We start from the raw sequence: 23,607 nt of genomic DNA, 5'->3' as shown, positions 1-23,607 counted from the left end.
TGACCTTCATTATGGTATTCATATGGTAATCTCATGCAAGGACTTTATATCATAACTTCTGGTAACGAAATTCAAGTGTTATTGGTGAAGACTGGCAGATTTATTCTGTTTTTAAATTAATAGGGGTTTTAACTCTCCTTTATTCGGTTATGTTTTTTAAATATTCGTTTTGGTTTCTTTAATGAGCATACACTGAAATATATAAGTTTTATTTAAATTTGGTTTAGCTACCATACAAATTATACAACATGGGCGGGTGTTGCCAGAAAAGGGATATTCATAATTTTGATTCAATATTTTATATCGTGTATACAGAACTCTCAGTGAACACAAAGAATATTTTGTTACTAATTATATACACGGTTTAAGTATAGCGGTAATATCGTTCTACATCTTTTAAATATTTAGAAGATTCTGTGGAGGCGATTCCGCAGCCCCTTTGTCATTTGATTAATGATTAGAAGATAGTTATGATTTATTTTAATAGCATATATCTGGTATTGTGCGCCTATATTTCTGTATGAAAGTTAATGCATATCCTTCATGCACAACATATATGTTTGGCTAGTAGTTAAAATACCCTAGATGCGACCTGTTCTTCTGTGACTGATTATAGCCAAAACTGATGGTTTAACACTATTAAAGTTGCGCTCGTTTAGGTTTTAGTTATGCTTCGGTTCGACTTGGCTTTATGTACACTTAAATTACTCACAAAAGCATTTAATGATGGCATTCAACTACGAGATACGCTTTATTTACAAACTGTTATGTCAAGTGATTTTCATTACTTTTTTTTATATCTTAGCAAGCAAAAGTTTAACCGTGGCTTTCTGGTTAACATATTTATGTTATTATTGTCCACACAGCCCCGAGAGCTTGAGTATCTCTCAACAACTAAAAAAGGGAAATCAAATCGAAATCTCTATTGTTATGGCCTCCAGATTAAAAGAGCCATACTCAATTGAAGAATCGGTTTTATATACAGAATGGATGTTACACTAACCTAATATTACACATACGCCCCAGTGGCCAACATTTTTAATTGCCTGCGCGAGCATTCGTTTAAAAATTTGAGCCTAAAATCGAATCATAATGGTAAGTAAATAAAAATGATAGGTCAATGGAAATGTTTTAACTATTAACTAGGCTTACTTCACTAGGTATTGTCGCTTACACAAGCAGTATTGTTGTCTTCAATTGGAACTGTGATCCAAGAACATTTAAAATTGTAATATATAATAGCTATTTGTAAGTGGCTATACGAGTATCTGTGTGATTATTTATTCGCTGCGCTGTACAAATTACGGTATTAGAATTGACTCTTTTAGTTAGAAAATGTTCACGTTTTTAATACATAGTGATTTAAATGTGAATAATTTAAATTACCTTTATATAGCTATTTATAATACTGGTGGCTAGCTTAATACGATCGGGTAATATACAGACGACTAGAAATAATTTGTGTAAATTTGCATATTCAATGGTACAGTGCGAAAGTAAGTGCGTCTAAATATGTATTTGCGGCAGTAATTGAAAACCTCAACTAAACACTAATTAAAATGTAACAACTTTAAATTAACAAGTGGTGCTTTGAACTAATGAACAACGAAATAATTAACAGTGCATTTTGTAAGTTAAATTTGTGCTTTTAAATCAAAGTTGTGCATAATAACGTTAACGAAAAAGTTTAAGTTACGTTAAATAATTTATTTACAATCTACTAGATATTTCGAAATTGGTTAAATTTATTACTTTAGAGAGATTTAATACTTCTTACACAGTAATCATTTTACTTGTACTTAGGCTTACAAAATTATGAATGTTTTTTAAGAAAATGTAAATAAGAATCGAAGTAAGCAGATTGCTTCAAAATGAACTGATAGCATCGTTAGTATAAATTAATTCATAGAATAGTATTTAGAAGTAACCTAACCCTCTGAAAACATTTATTTTAAGTATTCCTTTAGCTTAATATTATTTAAATGTAGTGAGCATATGAAGACCAAGTCTGAGGTTATATGCGCCTACGGCTATCTACTTAAGTATTATTTTTAGTACCTACATCATGCCTTGCTCATGTTAGTTAAACACAAAAGCATAAGGTGCATTAATATCAATGAAGTAAATAATATCAACAAACATAAATAGTAATTAGTTAACAGAGTATTCTTATGACTTTTGATTAGCTAGTTCTTTTTATGGTTATCATTCGTGCCGAACATCAACAATTGCTTGGGTTTGATTAAAATGTTCTCTTTACACAGAAGATAATATCATCAACGGTAATAAAACTTGCAGTTTGCAGTTCAACAACAATCTTTGGCTATATATGTATATACGATTATACCGATATAAATATAATTATCATAGGCTTTGTGTGGATTATGTGATTTATGATATACACAAGTGTTGAGTATATATTTCCAGTTCTTTCCCTATCTTGTGTTGCAGTTTCGATTTCGGAGCTTGTAAATAGAAATTCGCTTAAGCGAGGCCCTAATAGTATATACTATGTATGCTTTATAGATCGATTAGGCCAGTTTGGGTCTATGTGGGCTAATGGTATTCGTAGTGGTTATCGGTATTGCTGTGTATGCATATGTAGTTTCTCTGTTAGGTACATAGTTTCATTGTGTTAGTGTGGCATGTGGAATCCCCTTATTCGCTGACAAATTCGTTACTCTTTAGTTATATATTTATATGCTTGTGAAAGGTCCTGGGATCCCTCCATCGCTGGAACTCAACAAATAGAGAGAGAATGGGGGCAAACTTTAACGGCACACCGAGAACAAACAATAAACGTCAAACGATTTCCGACTACAACTAAAAGCTATGATATATATCAGTGACCTTTGGTGAACCCATTACTGCTGCTGGTATCCCTGTGGATCGTAGGACGGCATTTGTCCTTGCGTGTAGCCATACTGCCCAGGATTGGTAACATCCCCGTAGGTCGGTGGGGCATCCTCCTCCGCAATGGGCGGAGCACCACTGGCCACGGCGAAGGGATTGTTGGCCACGTGACCTGTGGCGCCGTAGCTAATGGCATTCGACTGCTGCATTTGGCTCTGCTCAGTGTACTCCGGGGCACCCTATTCAACAAAAAGATACAAATATAATATAATAAAATATAAAATATTAATAAATTAATATTTTTTAAACTTGTTTACTTACGAAAGAGGTTTCCTTCATGTAGTCGCCCAGCATGCCCGCCTGGCTAGGATCCGTGTTGGTAATGGCACCTGGTGGTGGAGCCCACACCTTTTGCTCCTCGGCCGGAGGTTCCGCCCACGGCTGCAGCTCTCCGGATGCGAAAATGCCATAGAAAGTGCAGCCAACCAAATGAACACAGGCGGCCAGGGTGAAGACTGTAGTCCAACAGCCGGTAGGCTACAGTACCAAATAAATGCCTTAGCTACAGAAACGACCTTACATTGATAAGCCCCAACTTACATTAGCTTGGATGAGGCCATCAAGGGCATATGGCACGATGATGCCGGCCAGAGTACCAATTCCATTCGAAAGACCCATCAATATACTGGCATAACGAGGAGCAATATCCAGGTGATTGACATTATAACCGGATATGGCAAAGCCACTGAAGGCCACGCCGCAGGTCAAGGCAAACATGGCACCCGTCTGGAAAACACAACTTATAGTGTTGAGTATATAGGAAATTGTTCATATCTTACCGCCGTTGAGGAATGTGCCACGAAAAGGAAAAACAGGCCCTCCATGCCAAAGCCGCCGCAATTGAAGAGCTTGCGCACATTGGTGGTGGACAGGATACCATTCTTTCGCAGGTGATCCGCCAACATGCCGCCAAAGGGAACTATCGTGGTCATGATCAAGTGGGGCAGCGAGCCCACGAAGCCCGCCTCCTCCACCTTAAAACCGAACTTGTGCTTGAGGAACGAGGACTGGAACAGCACCAGGAGGTAGAAGTTCCACGAGCGGCAGAAGTTCGCCACAATGATGGCATAGACCGGCATCGAGCGCATCATCTCCCGCCACGGAGTCGTCTTCAGGGATGGCATCGTCGGATGAGCCGACTCCCCGAGCGACTTCTCGATGTACTTCAGCTCGGGTATACTGATGGCCGGATGTTTGCGCGGGTTCTCGAAGCACAACCATATCCAGAACATGTACCATATGATTCCGAACACCCCGTAGGCGTAGAACGGCGCCTGGTAGCCCACGGCATCGGCCAGAAGTCCGGACAACGGAAGTCCCACCACCACGCCCGCATAGGAACCGGAAAAGGCCAGCGTCGCCAGTCGGGAACGCTCCATGGGCGGCGCCCAGAAACGCCAGATACCATGGCAAGCTGGATAGGTAACGCCCTAAGAAAGATTTTGTTGAAATAAATGGATATATGTGCTTTGTGAAATTAAAAAGATAAATCTAAAAAAAAATTGTTAAAACATCCTTTTTTACAAAGTATTACTCGCTCCCTTCCGAGTCGAAGAAAAATGGCATACTCCCCAGTCCTTGGCACAAAGAAATCGCATTAAAATAAATGCTTTTGTTATTTTTTCCTGCCCTGCCAGGACCCCCATCCCTTTGAGGGCTTAGGACATGTTTCCATTTCACATATTTGCTTTATCATAAAGCAAAATCTAACCCTCCCCAATTTCGCAACATCACGCAGCCGTAATCCCCGGTTTTGATCTGTGGCGAAATCGAATTGGGCAAGTTGTTTGGTTGGTTGGGCTACATACCTCGAAGAGTCCTTGCAGGACCCTCACGCAAATCACCACATGACCGTGCATCAGGGTCATGGCGAATGGCACGAAGAGATGCAGCGTGGCGGAGCTCACGATGGACAGGCCGAATATCTTGTTGGCCGGGAACTTGGAGGCGATGAAGCCGCCGGGAATCTGCGTCACCAGATAGCCCCAGAAGAAGGACGAGTCCACATGGCTCTCCACGGCGACCGTCCAGTTCATGAACACAGTCTGCAAAAATCCGGAAACACATTTTACGGGGTGAGTGACGGAAGCTCAGCAATCATTAAAAACCGCTCCAGGCATTTATTAACGAGCGCCAAGCAGGATTCAGAATTTCAAATTGGTTTCTATGATGGGTCTGTGTGGGGGCGTGTCCTTTTGTGTATGTATGACTTTTGAGTCACATCCACCCACACACACCACACATTCCCTAATTGACAGCAGCTTCTCGTCAAATGACGCGAATTTTATGGATAATGCTCATTCGCTGCCGACAATTTAATCAATTTAATATGCAAGTAATTTAAGGAACAACTTTAAAATCGGTTACCGTGTAGAGCTTAAAGATTATTAAGCTGAATATAAAGCGAGTTAAGAGGATTGTAAGTAGATGATTCCCCTGTGAGTACTCACCCCATTGTGCTCCCCTTTGAGCTTGGCCGCCGACATATTGCACCTCATGCCGAAGGCGATCATGAATCCCACGCAGGCCATGGTGGCGATGGTGTAGCGGGCCGGCATGCAAGGACACTCCGCCTTGCAGTACTTGTCGATCTTGCGGAGCGGCGGGCGCTCGATCTCCTCGAAGGAAGCGGGCGAGTCGGGCCGGTCGTCGTCGTCGTCGTAGGCGTGGCCGCCGCCCGGTCCGCGGCCTTCCCGGTCGCCCCCTTCCATCTCCTCGTAGCCTCCGTGGCCGCCATGATAGCTCTGCGATATCTCGAACTTCTCCATATTGGGCTTCAGGCTGTGGAAGAAAATCAAAAAAGATCTTTATTATTCATTCAGTTAAGTCAATCCTGTAGCATATTCCAGCAACTTTCTCCTGGGGCATAATTCATGCCAATTAGAGCGGATAGCTGGCCAAATCAACAGGTCAACGAGAGGGCGTGAAAACACAAATATTTTCGGCTTGTTAGCAGCAAAAGCTGCCACCCCCTTCCGATTTCGCCCACCGGAGGTGGTTGTTGTTTTCCCAAGGGTCCCAGAGGAATTGCGGTGACTAAGGGGAGGAATCGCAGACGGAACTTTCTGAACGTCCTGGGAGTGAAATAAAATTCAATTTTATTAAGTGCCGATAGCTGGGCTACGGGTATTTAAAGTTGATTGGAGCAGGTAAAGGAATCCGCAATCGCATTTCCAGATTTGATTTCCCAGTTTAAACACAGTTAAAAGACCTTGTCACCGAGCAGATTGATGGATGTGTGTTAGCTGATAGCTGGGCTGATAACTGGGGTGACCCCTGGCCACCTTACCACCCCGAGCAAGCCATTAACCCGAGATAAGTGACACATCAACTGAGATATGGCCCCTCTCACTCTCCACGGCATTTGGAATTTTTCTTCATAAATATCCAGACAAAGTCCCCATAAGTACGCAATACAAACTAATAAGCAGCCACCAGCCAAAAACAAGCCACTACAGTGGATATAACTTTTCCGTCGTCGAAGTCGACGCCTGTCACATAACTCAACTGTCTGCCGCCAAAGCTACCCTCGTCTGGTCACGCAGGACCTCCTGAATAAGAGCAAAAAAAAGGAGCTGAGGGAACGACTTGCGTCCTTCGAGCAACTTGCGCCTTGACCGACTTTAAGGCTGACGCCAATTTGATGCCCTTCGCCAAAAGGGACTGCGTTATGCCCATCATTAGGTCTGTTGTAGGACAAAAGAGGATTCGATTACCATTTTGAGGTAATATATATTAAGATCTTGGCATTGAAAAATCAGTCACATAAATATGAATGATACCAGGCTTTTAAAGGTTTGGAGTATAACTAGCTAGTTACTTTTCAATGATTGACTTCACTATTTATTTTTATTTTTTCACAATTTTTATATTAATTTTAGAACATCTCAGCGTCGCATTTTTTAGACACCAAATTTTTTGACGACTAGCCAGCCAAACTATCCTTGGCGCTGAAGTTCCGCATTGATTGTCAGTAAAAATGTTGCAGACTCTTTGGCGCCGCCTAGATTAAGGATAACTGGCGCCACAAGCAGAAGGCTTTTGTACAATTCGCCTTTGACTTTAACGTGGCCACAAAACGCGACCATTAGAGATGTAAATGGGGCACATTCGCAGATATATATATGGAGTGTTTTAGTTTGTTTGCCCTGACAACTGTGATGAAGATGCTCTGGCACTGAGGGGGGTGGGGGAGAATGGGGGCTTGTCAGCGACACGACCGCGTCTTCAATGGCAATTCTAATTTCATTTTCACTGGCAAGGATAAAGGAACTCCTTGAGCACTTCCCCGACGAGGCATTTCAATTTCTTCGCGCCGAGTGCCACTCGAGCGCTTCAGCGCCAGGTCCTGTTGGCAATGGATACGGATACGGAAACGGAAACGGCTCGCAGCTCGTAAAAATCAATTTCATTTGCCTTTAGCGCTGCAGCAGCCCTTCGTCGGTATGCAACACATTCCGTAATGAAAGCGATGTGCCACCTATTGTTCCAATTTCTAATTTAGCACCCAAGGTCCTTGAGAAATCAGACGAGGTGTGCCCATCAAATTGCATACCACGACCACACACATTCATCGAGTGTTTGCCCAATATGCCCCAGTGGCACGACTTTATTGCGTTTCGTCCGCAATCGAAGGTGCCGGAGTTGAAGTTCCCGGACACGTGCTGCCAACGTGCCCGGAATTCCTGAGGCACCGGTGAGCTCGTCCGCATGCCACTGCGTTCGTTGTCACCAGTGAAAACTCCCAGGTCCAAAGTCCTCAGAATCCCTTGAAACCCACTCTAATGACTTGTTAAGCATGCCAATAATTTTACAACTTTCCGGGGGGCGCGACACGTGCCGAAGTTTCGCGACGCCGGCTAGTCGCCAGTGCGTATCAATATCGGTACATATTTACTGCATTATCCTGGCATGGTCAAGTTCAGCCAACCACGAGCACCGACCATCCTTGCGTTAAATTAAACTCTCTCCCTTTTGTTCTTCGCAGGTCCATTTGATTGCAATCATATTTCATTCCGGGCATATTGCCACCCGTCATCGCTGTACACTTGCCAACAAAACGAGGATATATTTCAAATATATATATATATATATATATATATTGCTGGTAAAATATTCTTTTTTAAATCTGAATATTGTGTAAGACCCAAACCCTGTTGTCTGGTGTTACTATAGTATATCATATCACATCGACTTACCCGCCAAACACGCCCGTCGCCTTCTCCTTAAACGCCGTCAGACCCTTCATCGTGCTGCTCTGCTAGTAGTCCTGATTTTCCCAGACGCCTGTCCTCACTCCGCCCCTGCCTCCGGATCACCGAGTCCTGCTCCTGCTGCTGTCCTTTCTCCCAAGTCAGCGTCTGTTGTGCTTCGTTGCCTTTGCGCCGTTATCACTTGGGCGCATAAATATATTTTGTTGCCTACTTCACGGCGGATTGCCGTGTATATAAGCGTAGCGAATCGGCGGCGGTTAATTTCCGTGAAGCCAGCACAAATTTGATGACTCTATTTTCGGGTTGGCTCGTTCTCTCAGCGGGGGATTTTCACTTGGTCGCCATATGATTTCGATTCTCGTGGAGTTTGTGCATTTTCATTTACAGTGCCTGCAAAAGAGATTTGTATGCGGCTATTAATGGGTCCGGCAATTTGTGTTCTGCTGCTGATAAGCAAAAGTCTCGTACAATTTCATCATTTTGCACATTTCTTGTAAGCCGCTTATGTTCATAAATTCACTAGGATTTCTGTATGGTTGTGATGAGGGGTAACTACTGAGCCGGCAGAGCATTTTGTAAATGTTTCTGGCATTGTGTGCTGTTTTGATAGCGTTTTATGCTTCATTTGGTGTGAGCATGAAATTTGACACCTCTTTTGGTTGGGGTAATCTCTTTCGAAAGAGTTAGCAAAGTTACGATTATTGGAATTATAAGAATTACACTTTATAATTAGAAAGCGAATTGTGCATTTATTATACTAGCAGTGAAAAAATTGTATTGTTAGAGCATGAATTTTGAATTTATTGCCACAAATAAGTTTGTAGGTCTACGCATTCTTCGGCGTTTTCACAAAATTCTTTAGAAGATTCCATTGGAAGCTCCTCCCCCAAAACAGTCGTACTTTTGACCTTTGGCCACAACGCCTACTTACATGCCACACCAGAGTTACGTAATCCATTTCGTAGTTGGTGCAAGATTATATAATCGGCCTCTAGTCGTAACTTAAGCACAGATATTTTTGGTGATTAACTTGGCTTAAATTATGTTTTAGTAGGCAACGAAAATCGTTTAATTTACTTTGTTGTTGTTGGTTAGGATATCACAAATAAGGTACACAGATAACAGATTATATAGCTTGATTATTCACTACGCGATACGCTGCGAATGAGATAAAATGGTATATGGAATTAGGTAATTATAATAAGACTTTTTTATTTTGAAGAATATATATATATATTCCTTTTAATGTATTAAATTGTATCTTTAAAAATGCATTGGTTTTTTTTATATTTATAGAAAGTCTCACATTTTCTGAGCAACACTCGCCCGCAAAAATAGAATGAAACCAAAGTGAAAAACTAAAAACTTTGGATAAACCAATTAAGAACTCAGTATGTGGGACGACAACATCCAGACAGAGTTTGACCACGAGACCGGCGGCAGGTTGTCTATGGAACCGACGACGACGACGAGGACGATGGTGATCCGAATCCAACTCTGTCTGAAGACTGTGTGACGTCCAACTCAAAATCAGCCGCGATGTGGACCTCCAGCCAAAGATCGACGGAGGACAGGTGGTGGCGGAACATGGATACATAAGCTGGCATCGCGGCCTGGAATGTATCACATACTAGAGAGTATGTACGGTGGGCATGGGGAAAACTAGTGATGAAGCGAATGGGGGGATGGGGTGTCAAAGGGGTGGGAGGAGCGTAGTATATACACTGGAAATTTTCAACCACTGGAATGTGCGAGATTTTCTTTTCAAGGGTATTACGAGGCGTTGCCAGAAAAACGTCGATTTCTCAACTTCTAGCCGGAGGGCAGCACTTTTTCGAAACACTTTCTATATCAGCACGATTATTCGGATATTTTGAACTATATTTTCTGATTTATTGATATATTTTAGATGTGTTTTCCCAGCTATATACCCGCAGCTCCAGGCTCGCTTTTTGGCCTCAGCAGGACAACGCACGAAGTGAAACTAAAAGCGCCCGCATTCGCCTTTCTTGTCTGCCCAGATGGATGTCCTGCCAGAGGATTATGCTCCTCCGCAGCATAATCAACGCATCCGTCCCGCTCGCACCCGCTGTGGTGAAAAGCTCGCCACGCGGGCGACAGCTGCGCAGGCCCGAGAATCCTTCGAGAGTCCTTCGTCCTTCGGCATTGGTCGACGGCGGATGGCAACTGTAGCAGTTGAGACTGGGGACAGCTGTGGGGGAATGACACGCCACCTGGCCAAAAAGAACCAATCAGAGGTCCTGGTACATGGGAATGTCCTCCTCTGGGTTGGCATGCGAATCTCAGTCGTGCGTGAAATGCTATTAACATGTTGCCAGGCCATTTTCCATTGTTTTCCTGCTGGCACACAGACGTCCTGCGTCCTTCTGCCGCCTTTTCATCGAATGTCAGCCATTTTGAATATTTTCCCCTGTCTGCTTGGGGGCTCAAAATAGCTCCAAACTTGGTGAATTTTTGGAAAATGCTACGATTTATGGATGAGCGTTTACAAATGAATTGTGGAGTCTGACCAGCTACAAATAAGTGCGTCCTTTGCTCTTGGCTTTGATCGATTCGAATCGGACGTGATGCTTTTTAAATTCTCACATTTGGGAGCTTGAAATCTATCTAATGGATTAACATTAGTTACAGGGTGGTTTAACGGCCACAAATTTATATCATTAATTTTATTAGAATTCTTTCATGGATTTTCCGATTCTAAATGGATCATATTTATAACCGCGGCTAGTTTTGTTTTTATTAGCTAGTTATGTTCCGAATATCCAAGGAAAGAAAAAAGAGTGTTCAGTTCCAAACAACACATATACTGAAAGGATATACTTATTAGTCCCGTCACTTACCAAGTTTAATAAGTAACGACCAAGTGTGTAAGTCTTGCTCAACTCGAATATTCTCAATGGCCACTTTAAGTAGCTAATAATCCTGGTCAACAGTTTGTGCAACTGCCTCGATTCTCATCAACCACATCGATTCATGGCACACAAAAAATCCATGCCCCATAGAAATGCCCGCTTCCGTTCGGAGTCCCATTCCAGGATCCCCTCCAGATGTCCTGGCCACGTTGCTAATACGACGCGTTGGCCTAACCCTCATAAGCATAAAGCAAACAGCCAGCAAACAGTTGCAACTCAGCCAAAAGCTATAATAAAGTTGCGGAAGTAAACAGCAAAGCGAAATAAACAAGAAGCGGGACGAGGCAACAGCCGAGCTGGGAAATGAAAGGAAAGTCAACAAAACGGCAGCGGGATTTTCGCATTCGAAAGGGATACAGATACATTTGCAGATACAGCTACGTCTACGGGATGAGCCAGACTTCGGGGCAGACAGATTTTCACAGACAAGACGGCGGCACAATAAAAGCAGCCACAACAACAGCCGCTCATCTGCGATATTAAATTTCGAAAAATGCCCAATCCGTGCGGCGTTTTACTATTTAAACAAAGCGATTAAGGGTGCGTGTCTAGCGGCTAAAAGCGCCATCCACATTGATTGACGTAAATGAAGAATAATCGAATTGCGAATTGCGCTCATAAAACTCTAAACTAAGTGGCGACGTTGTCGGCCGGATCGAGTGTCAGTCAGTGCCCATCGTGCACAGTGGAAAGAAACGAATCTCAATCTACAACGAATCTAACTCAATCTACAACAGTGCTATTCAAATATATCTTTTGTTTGGATTACCATAAGTTCTATATGCATATGAGATTTGAAAGCAGTATTCATCTATTAATTTACTAAATTAAAATGTTTCCTTACTAAAAATGATTCTACCGCACCCACTGTGCTGAAATCGGTAACTTTAGCTGTTGGCCCGCTCTCATAAATTGTCAGCAGAAAAGTGTCAAACTTGAGTTGACAGTCCCCCGGACGGAGTTTCGTCCTGGAATCGGGCGAGGACTTCCGCTGGCCTCCCAGTTCCCATCGCACGTCAGCGGTAATTAGTGCAGCTTCGGCAGAAAGTCGTCTTCAATTTCATTGCGCCAGCGTTATCATCATTATCCTGTTGGGCCTGTTGTGTCCTTATCCACGCGGCGGCCTCCCGTCGTCCTTGCCGCTTGCACTAATTACAAAATAACTTTTGCAGCTTTGTCATCTCTGTGTACTTTTTTCGGGGGATTCCCCACGGTGCGTATGATGTATGGCTTTTCGTTGTCTGATTTATGAGTGAATTATGGGAATGGGCGTCTGTGGATTACTGTCGGTGAAAGGGTTTCACGCGGTTTTAATTACCAGCCGAAACTGTGACGACTTTAAAAGCCCTCGAATTTCAGCTCGAAATCCGCAAAAGCATGCGAGTGGTTTTCCCACCGTGGCGGGAAATTGATGAGCTTCTGTGGATTCAGCAGACTCATGCTGTCAATCCATATGTCCACCCACTCAATCACCAAACTAAACGCTGTGCTCGTCGATAAGCGTGCCACATAGTAAGCGGAGTAACATTTCGAATCCTTGGGAATGGGGGAATCTCGCAGGTCGGGGGTTAAGGGTGTGTCGCTGCCCAAAAACGATTTCTGAGATTTAATATTTATTTTTGTTTGTGTGCAAATAGCTGGAAGCGTCTGAGATATGATGGAAACTGCGAGGGGGGGCAGCGATGAAACGAGGGATTCTGAGATGTCTGTTCTGTGGGAGATTTTTCTTGCAGCTTCTGTATATTTTGGATTTATGGAGACATGAAACTATCATATATTTCCATAGTTTCCCTTACTACCCCACATGCAGGAATCGCCTTACCCGTCCTAATTAGCATATGCCTCCATTTAGGGCTCAACTCTTTGTCCGTCGTACAACAACAACGAAATCCATTAGGGTCATAGAAAGTATATTGCATTTATTCACTCGGAATACATTTTTCTCTTCGCTTGCCGAACAACAATAAGAGCAGAATACAAAAGGCGAAAAGCGTCAGTCAGTGCAACTTTATTTCAAGCTACAATGCGCAGGCAACCCACCTACTAAAACACAACACTTAATATTTACTACACTGAACAGAAATACTTAGCTGTATGCATAATAAGTTTCCCAATAAGTTTCCATAAATATTTGATATATATATATTTCATATTTGATTTTTCATATGAAAAAATATATAAAGCTTTAAAGCATTGTAAATATTTTTTACACATTTTCCCAACGGAACGTGAATTTTTTTCGAGTGTAGAAGTCCTGGTGACAGGCGGCGGTATACCGGAAGCAAATGCTTTTGTCGCCCGGCGTGTGCCGCTTTCTGTTGTTGCGTTCGTTTTTTGAGTTTTACCCTCAAAATGCATGGGCTTGCTCATAAATGCTAGCCTGAATCTTTAGAATGCCTTGATTAATGTTGGCGCACGTTGGCTTTTACCCCTTCCACGCCGCAGGATAAGGGTGACGGAGAGCGGGCAATAAAAATGTTGTCACACATCATTTAGCAAGAACGGGCAGTCCGTGCTCTTCCGAGGCCTTAAATCGGTTTTAATATATTTATTATGAATTCTCAAACATTTCAATTCGCCGTTGGACACCTGATACCCCCTTTTCAGCTGCCTGCCCGAAGAAGATTCGTTGCCATTGCCTGCCAGGCATCATAATGAATCTAATCACTTACGCTCGAGTGCATCAATTATGCTGCCATCAAGGATCGGGCAGCAGGACGAGTGGGAGGATGGGCACGACGGGCTGACAAAATGACTCCAGGATGGAGTGACAGGCGTGGTGGACGCGGAGCCAGCGGAACAGAAGCGACGACGTGCCCATTGTTAGCTGTGAAAATTTGTTTGCTACGTCATCGCAACAACAAGACCCTCAAGTTGATAACTTTATGATGCTGTAAACAGACATATACATACATTTATACATCTATGCACCCCAAAAAGTCGAGAAGTCTAAGATTAGAGGGTGGTAGTATTAAAAAAGTTTTGAAATGGAATCAGTGGGAATAGTGGGAGCAATCTATATGATATAAGCTTTACATAATGTTAAAGCTTCGGTTCCTCCTTTTGATATTTGATAAGGAATAGAAATTAATGCTAAAAAAAAGAAATATTATCCTTGTAAAGGATTTTCTTGAACTTAATAATTTATAATTCATTTTAAAGTATTTATCTTTTAGGTCAACTAAAAGTTAAAGTATCTTTCCCCCTTGGTCATCTGTGTAAGGAAGCCACAAAATGTGTTTGTCATCATTAGAAAAATATTAAATTTCCTCTGCCCAAGTCCAGATCGCCCTGGCAAAAGGACACGGATGGCAATGGAGCAGGGCTTTAATTGCTGCGAATGCGAATACTTAAAAGTTGTTGCCTTTTATGCGGTTGCCGTCAAAGCGAAACTCAATTAAGCTGCAGTCACCACCCCATGAAACATGGCCCACCCCGAATCAACCCATGGTCTTCCCTGATTTAAAACTGCTGATACGGCAGTTAAGGACGTCGGGGGACCAGGACATCAATAGGAGGCTTTGTCATGGTTGCCCTGCCAGCCAGCCACCGAATGCCTTTTCAAAGGCATTTTTAATTGAAATTATCCGATGCTACCTTTTCGGCTTCTCCCGCAAGATTTCCATTCAAGTTTTGCGTTTTTCTGCTTTGTTACCTTGCAGTTGGGTTGATTGACATGTGAGTCGTCGTCCTGCTGCTTGGAAACTTTCCTCGGCCTCAGCTTGTTTACATCTTAGAGCGCTAATAGCGGCAGACTTACGTCTGCGAGCGATACGCCATAAATCCATGTTAATAACGCCATTGTCAGAGGGGCTGCAATCCTGTCTCAATCCGGAAGGACGCAGCTGCACTGAAAACAATTAGTGCACAAATGAAATGCTCCATAAATGGAGCACCTTTAAGGTCCAAAGGATACTTACTTCTTCTTTATAAAACACATATATTTTTTATTTCAAAGTGTAAGATTCTTTAATGGCCGAACGGGGGAGATTCTCAACTCAAAAGACATTTAAGTAGATTAAGCGACTTTCATGTTGTGTCTTCAGTCTTTGGGACATCAAGCCAAATGAACGACGACAGTGAAACAATTCTCGAGGCACGCCCGGTGGCAAAGGACTTGAGCACGGCGAACGGCAGGATATTTAAAGCTCGGCAATATGCCCAGCCGGTTACCACTCGAAATATATGCAAATATAGTCCTTGAGCGTGGGCGTGGCAAAGGGGGCGTTGCAGCGGCAGCAGCTTCAGCAGCAAACAATGAAAGTAAATGCCAAAACATTTTATTGATTATCAGCGAAAGGGAAGCTTAGACAGTGGGTACAGGTTACATGATATTGGAATGAAAACTTTAAATATTAAATTTTATAAGTCTAATTTAAATGAACATGTTAACATGTTGTCTATCTAAGGTGAAGAACTAAAGAGTTATTTAAAATATGAATAATATATATTTTGTTTTGTTATAAAGTAGTTGAAGTTCCACTGTGCCTGGTCCTTCAGCTGCCATTAGACGGCGCCGGCGAGTGTGCTACACTTTTTTGCAGTTGTCTGACGACAATGCGAACTGGAGTCCTGACGTCCTGGAGTCCGTGACTGAAAACCGGAGTGGTTACCCGGTCTTGGGTATGGGTAAGAGCATTGAGCATTTTAATAACCGCAGTGGAGATGCGGGAAACCCGAATCGGAGTGGGGGAAACGAAGGGCGGCCATAAATTATGCCACCCACCGACTGCAAAAAGGCGAAAACATTGACAGTCGTCCTTCGTGGGCCGCCCGTTGAGCGATTTGTAGTACATCACCTCCTTCCCGCGACTGCGCTTTTTAGCGTGCTGAGGCCCAAAGGACCTCCCCTGGCTTTTCGATGCGTTGGCAATTTTAAACTCGATCGTTAGAGATAGCAGTAAGGAATAGAAGGAATGAGGCTGCGAAGTGGTCAGTGCGGCGTCATAATGCAATTGTATAATTTTCTTAAAAGCTCACTGTCGTCGACGATGAGTGTAACAATAATACGCAACTGGAGTGCACTTAGTGCCGAAAGTAGCGAACCATTTAGAGATCACAAAGGGCATTACAGAAATTAAAAATGCCCCAAATGGGCAATGAACCCCCCGAAAACACACATTTGGTCAACGAAAACAATCAGGCAAATGGTGTGAAACAGGGCATTTAGCTAATTGAAATGAGCGGGCAAATAAAATGCTTGCCAAAAAGTAAATAGATGTAAAAGTGCAAATCCTTGGCTGCCGCATGGAGTCACGTTTCACTTGGGGCTTAGCCCAGAGCTCCTGGCCTTCCTTTGGCAGGACCACCTGTGGCTTCCGCCCGCCAGGATCACGTCCCAGGTGCGAAATGAAGATTTATAAAATGGCAAATTGATTTAGCGTGCCAAGTGTTTCCTAATACCGCCAGCTTGATGAAATTTTAATTTTCTTCCCCAGGGAGCACAAAGGTTTCCCAGCTCATGTGGCTCGATTTCACCCCCGAGACTTTGGTAATTGAGGGTTAAACTAGCACAAGTTGTGGCTCATCAACAGGTAATTTCTGTGCGGGATTTTTATGACTACTTGCCGCTTGTTAGTTCGGAAATAAATAATGCATGAGGCAACTTTAATGTAACAAGCTCAACTCAATTTCGCCCCACAAAACCCGTAATTTGAATACTTGGCCGCATCACGTTTTCCGACTTTTCTTTTATTCCCCGTATTGGCAATCGCGATACGCATTTTTATTATTTTTTTCCCTTCCCGCTCTCTATTGGTAATACAATACGTTCAATTCTGCTTTTGGCTTTTCTTGAGCAAATACAGCGCGGAAAAAATTCAATTAAATGTAATCGCATCTATTTCTTCTGCGCCCGTGACTGATTGTTCTAAGGGCGAAAGGCGCGGAAAGAATCGAAATTAAAATTGAATAAATAGCCAAATAAACACGCTCTTTGAAAGTAAATGCTAATTCCGCGCTTTTCCTCAAGTTTCCACTTTCGTTTTTTTATTATTTTTCATCACCCATCTCAAGTGTGCGGAGGCACGTGCCACGCCAAATCCTTTTAATGTGTCTTCAAAGTTGGGAAACTCGATGTGGAAAGTTGTCAAGTTGTAAGGAAGAAAATCATATTGCATAACTTTCAAATCTATGCTCAATAAAATCATATAATTATAATATATATAATTTAGTATTAGATCTAAACAACTTTCTTTACTTAAAGAAAAACTTTCTAAAAAGAGAAATAAACCGAAGACAGATCAAATTAGGAGGCGGAAAACTTTTCAATTACCATCGGATTCAATTAATAATGCTGCTATGCAGGTAGCACACACATTTCAGCTAACCAGCTTAAATGGGGAAAAAACGTTTTCCATTTAGCAAGGACGCAATGAAATTCAATTAACCTCAAGTGGATGCCACAACAGCAGGATTCGCCATGATGAAGGCATAAAACAAAGGCACATCCTGCGGTGGCATTCACACCTCATCATCGTCAACAGAATGATATTTCTCGGATGGAATGGAATGGGATGGGATGGCATGGGAGGGGGTAGTGAGGATTCGGCAGAACATCCCCCTAGCGTTTAGCTTCTGATATTGCCACCCGGGGTTATCGATGGCATATTAAACTTTCGCTGCCGCTGGCTTTTCTGGACGAGGAGTGCTCCTCAGAACCCCGTCTGATTAAGAGCTGAGCAAACAAATCACGAACCAGCCGGATTGTTTGCTTAGCCAGTGTCTAAACATCGCTCTCGACTGTTTTTTAAACTGTTTGCGAAGCGGTTCCGAGTCGTGGAACAACCCCAGTGTAATTAACATTTCAATTTTGCTCATCGAGCAAATGTATCTCTTGTGCTTCACTGCCTCCCAGCCATCGGTAAATAAATTGTTTTCCAGGGCAATTGATGCTGCTCTTCCGTGTTGACATATGCAAATTTTTAGCACCGCCCACAACAATTCACAAAACTTTTCTGATTACTTTTGGGCATCCTGGAGGGGTCGAAATAGACCTGGTTATTTGCCAACTTGATGGTTCAATAGCATGGATTGTTTGCTCTTTGCTGGTTTTATTACTTCATATAATATACAGAAATAAATGAAAAGAAGATTTCGAATTCACGTAAATCATCGACGATTTAAGATATTTTATAAAACGTCTTAAGTATTTCATTCATTATTAACTAATCGTTCTTAAAAACCCTTACAAAGAAATTAAATATCTGCCGATAATGTTATGTATTATGCCAATGTGTAATGTTATTTAACAAGAGTTTCTTGTTTGTTAAATGATTACAATAGCTGTTTTGATTACCATTAACTCATTTTATTTACATAAAATCACATTTGTTTTCCAATACAAGTACAAAACAATGTCACAATAAAAACAATTTACTAATCATAGGTTCTAGATCGATATGGATTGATATGATGTTGCTATGATATTCTTTAGGTTCATTGAGATATATTCTAGCTGGGCAAAGCGATCAGAACTAAGCCCGAATTATGGGATCCTTTGATATCGACTCCAAGCAACTGAGAGCTGGATTCTCGGGCTGCCACTGCCGCATCCGAAAGTCCGCCAGTTCCGTCGGCAGTGCTGCCACAGCAGGCGAGGTCCTTGCCAAGGCATGTCCTTGATGTGACGAGGGGAATCCCCTTTTGTTTTCCTCCTGCTTTCCTGTTTTCCCGGACTCTGCTCCCTTCTCACGACCGATTCCCGGGCGTCGATTGTGGTTTGTGTGTGGCGCCAGCCACTGGGCCGGGGTTTTTATAGCTGCCGCCGCAGAAACGAAGCTTTCTAGACTCCCCGTCCGGAAAATGGAAAACTTTCGTGTTGAGTTTCAGTCGAACGGAGTGTTGAGTTTCCCCACGCAAGTGGCAACAATTGTTGCCGCCTAATTGGGTGTATATATGTATGTATGTACGTGCTCCTGTGGCGCTTAGGTAAATAACCATACTAGTATACAACGTGTGTATGTGCGTGTGTTTGACCTTATGCACACAAGGACACGGGAGCAAAAGGAGGAGCCAGGACCTTCCATCCATCGCAATGGCCGCCATTCGAAAATTTCGCCGAGCTCGGCATAAAATTAAATGTTATTTAAATTATGCCCGCTCCTGCGCTCTAATCCTTTCATTCCTGCGAGTAAGTGATTAAAGCCATTAACGAAATTATCGAGGATTATAAGGATTTGTACGGGACTTCGCAGCGGGTGTTCTTTCGGAAGACAATGCCGTTTCCGTAATCCCGGGGCTTCAATTAATGGAGTGTCGCCGTCGCCCACTCGCAAAAAAGGGTTGCTGCCCCGCCCACCGCCAAAAGGTGATTCTCGCAATTGGAAAGGGTGGTTTTCAGATTTGTTATTGCACGGAATGGCCATATCTTTTTTTAAACATTGCGTTTCAACGTAGACTCTCGTCTGATGACGTCAATGGGGAGCACAGCTTTCGTAGTTTTCATTCCTCTATTGACGCTCTTTTGAGCTTTTTCTGTTCTTTTTATTACTATTTTATCGGTTGTGGAAAAAGAATACAAAATAAAAGTGTCAAAAGATAATGAACACATAAAATCAAAGTAAAAGCGAAAAAAAGAACCAGTTGCTACTGATAATTAAGAAAAATGTGAAAGTGTGGATCTATTAATCAAAATTAAGGAAAAATTTAGGAAATACGAACATTTGTACTAAACTAGTGAGCTTTGCTTCATGTGGAAAATAGAAAAGATATACTTGTATAAAATATACTTTTTAAAATGTAGTCAGTAGTATAATGGAGGAGGTTTCCAATACCGATGTAAAGAAGGTGGAAGCAAGTGCGCCAGTAAAAGAAACCAGAAGTAAGGAGGAATCTCCCACAGAAGCTGGAGCAGGTCCTGTGCCACAAAGTTCCCAAGAAGTGTTGCTCAACTCACACACATATAATTCACCAGATGACGAGCATTCCATTTGCGAAACTAATGAAGATAGAAGTCCAGGAACTGTTTCCGAATCAACTTCAATTCGTGATAAGAGTAAACCTGAAGATGTTTGTAAAACAGTTGATAAACATAGTGGAGTACGGTTAGATAGCTCCGGAATCTCTGGAGATATATGTCTTGGAAGTCTGATGAGTGCAGATTCATTGGAGTCCGAACCTAACTCAGAATCTAGCGGGGAGCTTTTAGATAATACTGAATTGATTGCGAGGAAAAAGAAAAGAGATTTGTTGAAATCAAAGGAAACTGAAGACCCCGAGGAAGAATTTAGGAAACATTTTCTCAAAACTTTTCAGAACTTGCCTAGAATATCACAGATCTCACTGGACGATAACCCCATAAAACCGCCAACAGAAAGCAAACAGAATGTTGAAATAGATACAGAGATAACAAATACTTCCAATGAAGATACAGGATCATTAAAAAATGAAGGTGATAGCACTGGCAAAGCAAAATTACCAACAAATTTGTCAAATAGTAATGCAGAAAACATCGAGCAGCCGGATAACAATATCGCAGAAAATACCGAAATTACCTTACTTCAAAATAGTTATATTCATGAAAAAGAGAATGCTGATGAAGTTCCTTCCTCCTCAAATAAAAACATGTAAAATCAGAAAGTTTACAATTTGGCAAACTATCCGTATCCATATTTTTGGCATATAAATTGTAGTAATTGCCCATAACAACCCGAATAATGATTCAAAAGTGGAATGTCATACCTCGCTGAGCTCGTAATTTGATGCCCAATCGATTGGCGTTCCAATCTGAATCCTTTATTTTTTGACCATTTTTTTCAAATTTTGACGATGTAACCCCTTATAAAAAATGCAAAAAATGGAAAAAATAAAATTTTTCAAAATCTTCCTAAAAGTGATGCGGATAGTTAGCATTGGTTGTCCGCAACACAAAACAGTCGGATTTTCATATCTACGACTGTTTTAGGCCATTTTCTGATACAAGGATCTGCTTTCTGCCCTAACCACTTCAAAGAATTTTCATCTCCAGAGCAACCGACTTCCAGAAAAAAAACTCAGCCAACTTCATGACGCCAAATTAACTAGCAGACATTTCTATTAGCTCTTCGGAATGAATGCCAAGGCAATTCACGCTTAATATATGCATGATGCTGTCCGCCCGATAACATTCGAAGAATGCCAAGGGATTCGGGGGTGGAAGGTCCAAGGTTAAGGATGGGTGCTGTCCTGCCCTTCCCTTCCCTTCTCTTCCAGGTTGTTGGGACAACGCGAGCGCCCCTGTTGCCATCTATATCTTTATCTATGTGCGGCACGTGGAAAAGTTTCGTTCGCTTAACTCTGACATTCTAAATGAATTTAATGACTTGGAAATGGCCACCTACCGATTTTGAATTTTAATTTCGCAGGATGTTTTCTGAGCCAGTTCAGTCTATAAAGTTATAAAATTTCTGTATTTACCACACAGAACCTTTTATGGGAGTTTAGAAAATTGCTTTTCCAAATCAAAGCTACAAATGAAATCAAAATCCGATCTGGCGATATCAACTTAATCGGCTAAAATCAATCGATTCCCCTGGGAGGGTAATTTGTATACTGGTATCTGGAAGGGTATTCATATCTCTCAGATATAGATATCCCATCCTAGGCAAGTGCAACAGCCTGAAGCCGGAGATCCTGGGAAGAACGATTGCCGTCTGAGGGAACTCCCAAAGTACCTTTTCACACATGAGCGCGCCAGGACGCAGGACGAAAAAAAAAGGAAAACAGAGGGCAGGATGGCAGACGTTGACGAGGGGTTGGGACATACAATCCTCGATTTCTGTTGTTGTAAATCACAAAGTGAAACCGAAACCGTTAACGTGTTGCGGTTACGCTGCTGACTTTGCTGTGTGGCAAGAAAAAATAAAAAAATGTGGCAGAAATGACGGGGGAACCGAGGCAAGTCATTCCATTTGGGAGGCTTTATTAAATGCGCACTGAGCTGAGGGGCAATGTCCTGTCTCGGCTTTTTATTGCGATTTTTTCGCAATGTTTTGGCTCTTTGTGTGAGTTTATCAAGCTCTTTACATTTGTTTTCCTGTAAAACGGGGGCAACTTCCCCGAGCAAACTTCTCTTATTTAATGATTCCTTTTAGAGAAGCCCGAATCGATGGGGGAAACCCGAAGGCTGGTTTCGCATTTCAACTTGAGAAATGTGAAATTGTTCCAGTTCCTTATTTTTTCCTTTTTTTTTTTGTTGGCCTCCCAAAGATTTGTCAAATCTTTGACACAATGATGCATAGCGTTATCTGAGATTTGCCAAGTGAAAAAATAACAACAAGCGACTTTGCGAATTAATCTTCTTAATGCCCGGGTCCCATAACCATGGGCACTAAGTAGAGTGCTTAGGACACGGAATCACTTAATGCGATTGGCCCAAAAAAGGACTCCTCCTTTGGGGCACTTCCAAAAATACTTGCTAATTGCTGCACTCGTTGAGAATGCAACTAGGCAATGCGTTTCCACTGGCGACCATGGCACTGCACTTCCGAAGGCCATAATCATATCAGCTTCCGCACGATTTAACAGCAACGCAATTTTGATGGCACCCAGACCAGACCGAGTGCGTCAGCATGGCAACCGATTGTCTGTCCATTCATCGCTGGGTTTTCACACTGGAAAAACATCGAAAACCGTTGCGAGCTAAATAAATTAAAGGTAAATTAACTACTAATAATTAACTACTAAAAAGGATGTCTTAGACCATGCTTAAATGGTGAATGGTGCCCACTTTTCAACAGTTGTTTTAATGTTTTCAAAAATATGATCTATTCTTAATAATAGTTGGTATATGCCAAGTTCTTCCATTTCGTTCTGTGTCCTGAATTCCTTTCGATTTGCTCAACACTTTTTTTGGCTTCGCATTGATTGCTCCACAATTGCGCAATTTCGCTCACTAAAAGCATTTCAAAGGACCTGTGGAGTGGGGCTTCCTCTGCCTGCTGCCATGACGCATAAGCTCCGATAAAAACTGTTGTTCGATAAGCATTTTGTTTGCCATGTGCCTGGGAGTTGTTAGGGCGTCTGTGCCCCAGCCCAAGTCACGAACTCCTGTGGTAACGCAGTGGGCTGCTGTGCAGGATTGAAGGCGGAGAAACGCTTGAGGAAGCCATAACGAATCAGTTTTTGATGTGAAACTTTGCAAAGTTCTATGGAAATTGTAAGGAAATTCCGAATGCATGGGAGGAGGCGATTCAATCGTAAACAACTATATATTGCTTAATGCTAGGGAAACAGAATTAAAATATATAATACTCATTTAAGTCATCTCCTTTAAACAGGACCATGTAAATAGGTGTCCTGCCACAGAGGTGCCCTCAGAAGTATGCTATAGCTCAGTCATATATTGCACATTCTCCCCACATTTGCCGCTTGGCAAAGGGTCCTGCGGCTTAGTCACCACACTCCCACACACGGGCACACACACACATGTACACATGATATTCATTATGAACGGCTTAAGCGATTTCCCCAGGGCCCAGGAGCTTAGTCCTTCACGCAGACACACTCATGCATATGCACAGATATATTTGGGTTTTTTTTTATTTCTTTTTATGAAAGCCCCGCTGAAT

The 23,607-nt window shown here is 42.3% G+C and overlaps 2 protein-coding genes across 3 annotated transcripts; one reads left to right on the top strand and one right to left on the bottom strand.

The window, feature by feature from the left end:
- Positions 1–27: 27 nt before the first annotated feature.
- LOC117146239 (vesicular glutamate transporter 1) lies at positions 28–10,094 on the bottom strand. Of its 2 annotated transcripts, none has more exons than XM_033312161.1 (9): positions 10,058–10,094; positions 9,058–9,284; positions 8,112–8,516; positions 5,364–5,694; positions 4,722–4,958; positions 3,693–4,343; positions 3,454–3,639; positions 3,175–3,390; positions 28–3,092 (listed from the first exon to the last, which is right to left on the bottom strand). In XM_033312161.1, exons 3-9 carry the CDS (start codon positions 8,159–8,161, stop codon positions 2,865–2,867), a joined length of 1,899 nt encoding a protein of 632 aa, XP_033168052.1. In that variant the 5' UTR covers positions 8,162–8,516; positions 9,058–9,284; positions 10,058–10,094; the 3' UTR covers positions 28–2,864. The 2 variants fall into 2 exon arrangements, with proteins under 2 accessions (XP_033168052.1, XP_033168042.1); XM_033312151.1 differs by lacking the exon at positions 10,058–10,094 and adding an exon at positions 9,433–9,620.
- A 9,652-nt stretch (positions 10,095–19,746) lies between these two features.
- LOC117143007 lies at positions 19,747–20,871 on the top strand. Its single transcript, XM_033307377.1, has one exon. The coding sequence runs from the start codon at positions 19,814–19,816 to the stop codon at positions 20,627–20,629; it is 816 nt and encodes a 271-aa protein (XP_033163268.1). The 5' UTR covers positions 19,747–19,813; the 3' UTR covers positions 20,630–20,871.
- The last annotated feature ends 2,736 nt before the right edge of the window (positions 20,872–23,607 follow it).

This window comes from Drosophila mauritiana, chromosome 2L, assembly GCF_004382145.1.
Source record: "Drosophila mauritiana strain mau12 chromosome 2L, ASM438214v1, whole genome shotgun sequence".
Classification (NCBI taxonomy): Eukaryota; Metazoa; Arthropoda; class Insecta; order Diptera; family Drosophilidae; genus Drosophila; species Drosophila mauritiana.
Note: the sequence above shows the minus strand (reverse complement) of the source record. Positions and strands in the feature narration are given on the sequence as shown.

What these genes read in the sequence shown, in the direction of transcription:
- LOC117146239 (XM_033312161.1), bottom strand. Translation starts at nt 8,161, where the DNA reads ATGAAGGGTCTGACGGCGTTTAAGGAGAAGGCGACGGGCGTGTTTGGC. An exon ending in GCGACGGGCGTGTTTGGCGG is followed by an intron (nt 5,695 to 8,111) that starts GTAAGTCGATGT and finishes TTTCTTCCACAG; the next exon opens with CCTGAAGCCCAATATGGAGA. An exon ending in TCCTGCAAGGACTCTTCGAG is followed by an intron (nt 4,344 to 4,721) that starts GTATGTAGCCCA and finishes AATCTTTCTTAG; the next exon opens with GGCGTTACCTATCCAGCTTG.
- LOC117143007 (XM_033307377.1), top strand. Translation starts at nt 19,814, where the DNA reads ATGGAGGAGGTTTCCAATACCGATGTAAAGAAGGTGGAAGCAAGTGCG.